This window comes from Gymnodraco acuticeps, unplaced genomic scaffold (assembly GCF_902827175.1).
Source record: "Gymnodraco acuticeps unplaced genomic scaffold, fGymAcu1.1, whole genome shotgun sequence".
NCBI classification, from domain to species: Eukaryota; Metazoa; Chordata; class Actinopteri; order Perciformes; family Bathydraconidae; genus Gymnodraco; species Gymnodraco acuticeps.
Window position 1 is genome coordinate 5,482,011 of NW_022992250.1, and position 6,734 is coordinate 5,488,744.

General features: G+C 36.9%; 2 protein-coding genes across 2 annotated transcripts in view; one reads left to right on the forward strand and one right to left on the reverse strand.

Annotated features, from left to right (window-relative positions):
- The first annotated feature begins 492 nt into the window (after positions 1-492).
- Positions 493-5,519, forward strand: il12bb (interleukin 12B, b). The gene is made up of 9 exons (XM_034206830.1): positions 493-555; positions 1,477-1,570; positions 1,691-1,792; positions 2,414-2,593; positions 3,301-3,406; positions 3,526-3,695; positions 4,672-4,832; positions 4,950-5,068; positions 5,200-5,519. The coding sequence occupies exons 2-9, from the start codon at positions 1,477-1,479 to the stop codon at positions 5,228-5,230; spliced, it is 963 nt and encodes a 320-aa protein (XP_034062721.1). The 5' UTR covers positions 493-555; the 3' UTR covers positions 5,231-5,519.
- Positions 5,520-5,653: 134 nt separating this feature from the next.
- ublcp1 (ubiquitin-like domain containing CTD phosphatase 1) overlaps positions 5,654-6,734 on the reverse strand; it is an 8,165-nt gene continuing 7,084 nt past the window's right edge. Inside the window, 1 exon segment of the mRNA XM_034206831.1 lies at positions 5,654-6,734. This exon segment is cut by the window's right edge and continues 401 nt beyond it. The gene's annotated coding sequence lies outside the window, so the exon portion shown is untranslated.

Here is a 6,734-nt window from a genome sequence, read left to right on the forward strand (position 1 = left end):
TCATGACCATTTTTCCAAGGTACCTGTTTGAGCCGCACCACTGTCATGTGCACATTCTAGAGCTTTTCCAGTTCCCTTTCTTAGAGGTTTCTGTCTCTTTGGTTGTTCATGACTTCCTCCACAATGGTTTTTGTGGCTGCAAAACCATGCACACAATTTCTCATGGGAATATGTTTTTTAATGAATTGGATTTACTGCATCTTTCTCATGATTGCCTAAATCACGAGATGGAAAACAGTGTGATGGGTGAAGAAATATCATGACATGTTATTTTGCTTCATAATTATTTAAACTGATCCTTTTCCAAATGATGGACAAGGATCTAACATTATCAGCTCTGGTATTTACACACACACAAACACACGCACACGCATAAACATATTTGTGAGAGAGTTCCTCTTGGGGGTTTTCAAATCGTTCAACCTCGTTCTGCTTCTGTCCGTATAAATACAGCCACAGCATGAGGAGTTGATTCAGACAAACTGAACCTTCCTCTCTGGCATCCTCATCAGATCAGATTGAAGTGAAAGTTTTGGGTCAAGTCCAGTTGTCAAGGTAAGTTCTCATGTACTTATTTCTGTTATCAATGTTAGTTTCTTGTACATGTATTATGTATGTATTCTGAGATTAACACCTGTTTCATACATTAACATTTTACTCTTTAGAAAGAAATTGCCAGATTCTTAATAATTCAGACAATATCTACAAGTCACACCTTAAACACTCAATGGGAACACAACATCATTAACTACACTGAAAAACGTTGACTCTAATTAAATGTATTATGTCAACAGATTTCACATAACTGTATTAGTTTTGTTGAAAGCAATAATATTAAATTGAACCTATTAAACTTAACATTACTGCTTGCAACTATCCTAATACACTTATGTGAAATTCGTTGACAAAATACATTTAATTAGAGTCAACCTTTCAGTTTATTCCGTGTAGTTACTTGTGCAAATATTGAAATTACTTAAAGGTATTTTAGAGTTACCAGTTAATTAATAACTGTACTCGCAAGTATCTTTTCATCAGCATCCTAAATATTAAAAATAAAAAATAAAACAGCTTGAGGTCACGAGCAGACATATTTCGTTTTAAGGTATCACAAGGTAAACCAGTTTAGCACCACTGCTTTGTTGGAATTTCCTTTTTGGGAAACCAAAATACATTTTCTCTTCACACATATATATTGTACTTTGTAACAATTAATTAACTTTGTAACTTAATTTCACTTTAGTTGTATAATTAGAATATAAACGTATTAGAAACTATGAAAACAACCTTTGTTATAGTTCTAGGTGAAATCATATTTTTTAACCTGGTGGTGAAAAACAGTTTGTTATCAAAATCAGCTGAGCAGTTGAGGTTCAAGCAAATACATTTCCCTCTGTTCATGTACATCTCCCAAACAAAGGTGATAACACACTTATACAAGTTTGATTCCACTTACCTTATTACATTTTCTTCCAGATGCGTGCACTGTTCCTCGTGGTCCTGTATGCTGGTCTTTGCTACGCCAGCTCTGACAGTGACCAAGGCGAAGTAGAGACTCTGATGGATAATGGTTGGTAACTCCTCCTTTCTCTACTGACTATTAATCTTCCTCTCCATTTTTCTCTTTGCCTTTCATACAGTAAATGTTGATCCAAACCTGTATGAATGCGTGTGTCTTTGATTGAACTAGTTCTGGTGCTGAAGAGGTCTAAAGGTGTGAGCAGGGAGGTGAACGTTACTGTGAGCTGTGGAGGAGCTTATGAAAACCAAGCTGTGGTTTGGAAGAAAGACGGTAAAACAACTTTTACTACTTTTAGTTATACTTCTACAAAGACTGATACTTTTAAAGGTCACCTAATATGCAAAACATGTGTCCCCTCTGTGTAAAGAGATTCTGAAAAGTTCAGGAAAAAAACGTTTCTCACTTTCTGTCCTGATCCATTTATATAAAAACCTGTCTGAAAATGAGCCACGATTTTTTGGCTTGTGTAACCATTAGCCAATCACCAACCAAGGTAACACCCACCCACCTTATCACCTGAATCTCCTCCTAGAGTACCATTGTGTTCTTTTTAACCAAATATCTCTCAGAGGGGAGTGGCTCCTTATTTTCATCTAAAGTAACAGACACAGAATCAGCCCTTTTGAAACAGGGCTGAAACAGAGGGGATTATGGGATGCTACACAATGCACGATCTGTTTGGTATTTCAGCCAAACAGTTCAGAGACATGTTTTGTATATATCCGAGACCTATAATATATTGATAAAAAAGAGCATAATAGGAGACCTTTAAGAGAGATTACAGGACATTTTCTATTAAAACGAGTATTTTTTCAGTCGAATAGCAATTTAATCTGTATTTCTTTAAAGTTGTAAAGCATTAATGTACATTGACCTATGTCCTTGTTTTAGGTGAAATAGTGCCAGGTCTGCTGGGAAACGACATCAAGGTGCTGGTGAAAGAGTTGGCTGGAGGAAATTACTCATGTCACCTCGGCCAGAACGGAGAATACCTCAACCACACCGTGATCCTGGTCCAACTAGACCAAGAAAACAAGACTGTGATACTGGAAGAAAACCCCCCTGGAAAGGGTAAGATAAGACAGATGGAGTATGGCAGCAAGGAGAAAAAAAACATTTAAAAACACATAAAACAGACCGAGAAACAGTATGCATTTCATGTGAGATATTTTATGGATGTCAGCGAAGAGCTGAGATAAGAAGAGAATGCCAGAGGAAGAAAATGTTCTTATAAAAACAGACAGGCAACACAACAGACATTTACCTTGAGGAGTGGGGAAAGGAAGTGGATGAAAGGAGTAGCAGAGTGATGATGGGAAGGGAAAACAACGGACATAAAGAGGAAGAAATGAGCAAGACAGCAGTGTCGTTGTTACATTAATGTTGATACTTTGATAAAAATTACTTCGGAATAAATTAACCAAACCAAAGTTGACACCCATCACCATATTGTCAGAGAAAACACCAAACGTGTTGCTCCTAGTCCACAAAAGTATTGTGTACTCCAGATAAAAATACCTTTTCCATTTGCTTGAACAAAATGTGAAATATAGTGAGGCGGCTGTTATGAAGCTGACAATCCTCTCCTCAGTTTGATGGCTTGTTCGCAGTCATATAATAAATGTCCTGAATTTAAGTTTGCAATGATTTAATGGTTGTTATGCTGGGACCTTCAATATAAAGTGCTCTCAACGCAACACATAGAGATAAAGTCTTCACAATATTATTTAACACAAAGAGAGGGACTCAGAGTGCTAACTGTGTTTCTGTTCCTCCAGGTGAGATCCACTGTGAAGCAGCGAACTATAACGGCTCTTTCAACTGCTCCTGGACCAGAACGCAGTACAGAACCAACGCCGCCGTGCTCCTGGTGAAAGTAGAACGGTGAGGACGTCATATCTCACACAACACTCATCTTAATGATCTGTGCTCATTTCAATCAGGAATAGGACATGTTACCTGTTTTAGATAGTATTGTTCCAACCAGTTTGTCTTCAATCTAGTAATTCAGAGAGGATTTCCTGTGAGCTGGATGCTAATGGATCAGAGATTCACTGCCAGGAGAACCGCTGCCCATTCGAAGAGGAACAGAACAGCATCTCCCTCACCATCTACATCCACAACTTCTCTCTCCTCGAGGCCTACGGCAAGAGTTTCTACCTGAGAGACATCGGTAAGTGATTGTATTTTGTGTCTTCTTATTGGGAGTAGCTTAATTAAACATGTCAGAATCAGAATCAGTTGTATCACCAAGTAGGGTTACACATACGAGGAATTTGCTTTGGTGTAAGGGGTGCATACAGAGACACAGAAAGAACAATACGTTACCTAAAAAATGAATAGTTCAAGCGAAGAAAAAAAAGCTAAGACTATTGCAACAAATGAAAAATAAAGACAATATTTACACAAAATATAGTTCTGTAGGAAACTGATTGCAGTGAAATGTAATACAATATGACAATACCATATTCAAAGTGGAGAGTTATGCTGCTTTAAAAAGAGGCAGCATGGAGCAGAAATGTGCAACATGTTGTGAAGGATTTAGAATATTAAAAAGACACTTTTTGTAATATTTGCAACGTGATTTAAGTGGTTAAATTACTTTTAACAGTAAATGACTGTTATTAGGAATGATTTTTTTTCACAAATTGCTTCTCTATTGTATTTAGCCATCTTTGGTTGCTCTGACGAATACAAATATAGGCCCGTTATTTATGCTTTTTATAATTTTTTAGATAATTTTTTAGACCTCTGTTTAAGTTGGAAACATTTTAGTGGAGTTTTGTTTATTCTTAATTTAAAAGGGCTGCCATTTCTAAATGAATTCAATAGATCATATAATTATTTTTAGCTGGCATGTGACTTTTTTGTGTAATGTTTAGTTATAATTTTGTATCACATACATTGACAATTTGTTTTTAATCCAGAGTAGTTAGGACTGCTATTTCTACATATATTTAGTAAAACAAACTAGATTCCTCCCCACACTAGCTTGGCTGTAATTCAACTTCTTCCAAAGTAAAAAGTTGTTTGTAGTATACCCAAACTCCCCCCGACGCTGCTTATTTTTCTTCTGTTTTACCTACTGTTGCAATCCTGCTTGTTTCACCCTTCTCCACCTCATTCCTCTCCCTCCTCACCCTTTATAGTGAGGCCTGAGACACTCCCTAACCTGCAGCTGGGGGATGAGAAGGTGTTCAGCTGGAGCTACCCCGAGTCCTGGGAGGTGCCCAGAACCTTCTTTGGCTTGGACTTCCAGGTCAAGATTGTCAAAAAATATCATACCTGTGACAGTGAAGAGATCATAATGGTAATCAAAACATGCACAATGTACATGAGACTATATTAAAGTCACACTAACCATATGCTGACTTGCAGTTAAACCACAATTCATTCTCTTGAATGTGTCCTCTCTTCTTTTGTGCAGCTTAACACAACTCAGGACACCAATTATCAGGTCATGGTCAAAAGCAATAAGTTTGTTTTCTGCGTGCGAGCTCAGGACAAATACACCAAAGGCCAATTTAGCTCCTGGAGCCAATGCAAGTAAGTATGACTAGTACCATCGGGAGTAAGAACTGTTTTAGTAATTTATGGGTGGGATTATGTTTTATCCAAATGATGCCAAATCATGCCACCAACATGGATCTGATCTTTAATGTTTCTTCTGTCTACAGAGTGGATAAAGGAAACAGTGACTGCTCTTGAACCAGACCAAAGCCATAAAGTATGCAAGAAGACAAGGACGCAAGAAAACATGTTCATATCTCTATTTTCCATTTTTTTTTAAAAACCTACTCACAACAGAGTGGTGCTGTGCTTTTGGAGTGAATGTATACCTGTACAGTATTTATTGGTACTCACTCTATTTGTCTTAATGGAACTTCATATGTGGATACAATTATTATTTGTAACACGAGTGAATCAAGAGATCTTACCACTTTTTAACTTTTATTTATAACTATCATTGTAGAATTGTTTCTAAAATGTGTCTTCATAAGATTTCATAATAAACTGATGAACATTAATATACTGCACTTTTTGATTATTTGTTGTACAAATGCAGTGGTATTTCCTGTCAATACTCTACTATTTTTAAATGATTTAAGGAACGATAAACAACGCAGTCCATTTAAGTACAAAAAAAGGTTTATTGTCATATTTACAGCCACGATGTCAGGGATGTGATGAGGAAAACATAAAGACAGATCTCAAGAAATCATGTCATGAAATGAAAAAAGGAGTTAAATGTCCAAGAGAGCTGTAAACTTGACAAAATCTGAAAATAAATCACATCCCTGATGTTTCCAAGAGCTTCAGGTGCTACTTGATCATAAAGATGGGCACACTTTCCCTTTCTCTTCTTCATCCATAACTTAAGATCCACTTTGACAATAAGTGCAGACACAATTAATTTCAATAATGAAGCAGCTACCAGTATCAGTTTCTTGCATTCCGAGCACCTTGTCCTCATTTTGTTAATCAACATATGAAGTAACCTCACAAATATGTATTAAAGAATTGTGCATGAAATAAAAATAGAGCCATTCCTTTGCACATCCTTTGTAACAGAGCTGGCATGTAACAATGGGCAAAGCACACACCCCCGTCCACCCAGCCCACAGGCCTGGGTCCACTGACCCCTGCATACAAGATTTCCCTCACAACATGCATGACAGCCAATTTCTCTGATAGTATTTTCGATACAACCTGTCTCAATCTCAAGGCTGTTAATGCCCCAGTAACATTGAGGATTATTGCATATTATTTCATAAATCAAATTGTGTTGTAGCATAAGTTTGACCCTTACTCTCAATACCGTCAGATTTACCATGCCAGATAGAAAATACAGTAAATGTCCCATTTGTTAAATCTTTCTCGTTGAACTAACATTTATTATTTTTCATTCATTACATTAAGAATTTAGCATTATTGTGTTTTCTGATGGCTAATCTTAGTCAATGTTGTACAGGGGTGTGGGAAACAACTTATTGACTTTAACCCTGGTGAAATTATATTTGCATCTGTGTTTTCTTGCTTGGTGTAGTAGAAATGATTAATAGTCAGAGCAAAGTTAGCTTTTGAGTGAAAGCCAAGCAACTTCACATTACCTCTAAAGAGAATTGCTGTAAACCCAATCCATCCATCCTGAAGGCCAAGCAGATTCAAATAAGATGTATTTTAGACTCCTGACTGAAGTAGGCAGGTAGCA

Excerpts from the sequence above, each read along its gene's own strand:
- il12bb (XM_034206830.1), top strand. The coding sequence starts at position 1,477 with ATGCGTGCACTGTTCCTCGTGGTCCTGTATGCTGGTCTTTGCTACGCC. Across the intron at positions 1,793-2,413 it reads TGTGGTTTGGAAGAAAGACG|GTGAAATAGTGCCAGGTCTG; the intron begins GTAAAACAACTT and ends TCCTTGTTTTAG. Across the intron at positions 4,833-4,949 it reads ACAGTGAAGAGATCATAATG|CTTAACACAACTCAGGACAC; the intron begins GTAATCAAAACA and ends TCTTTTGTGCAG.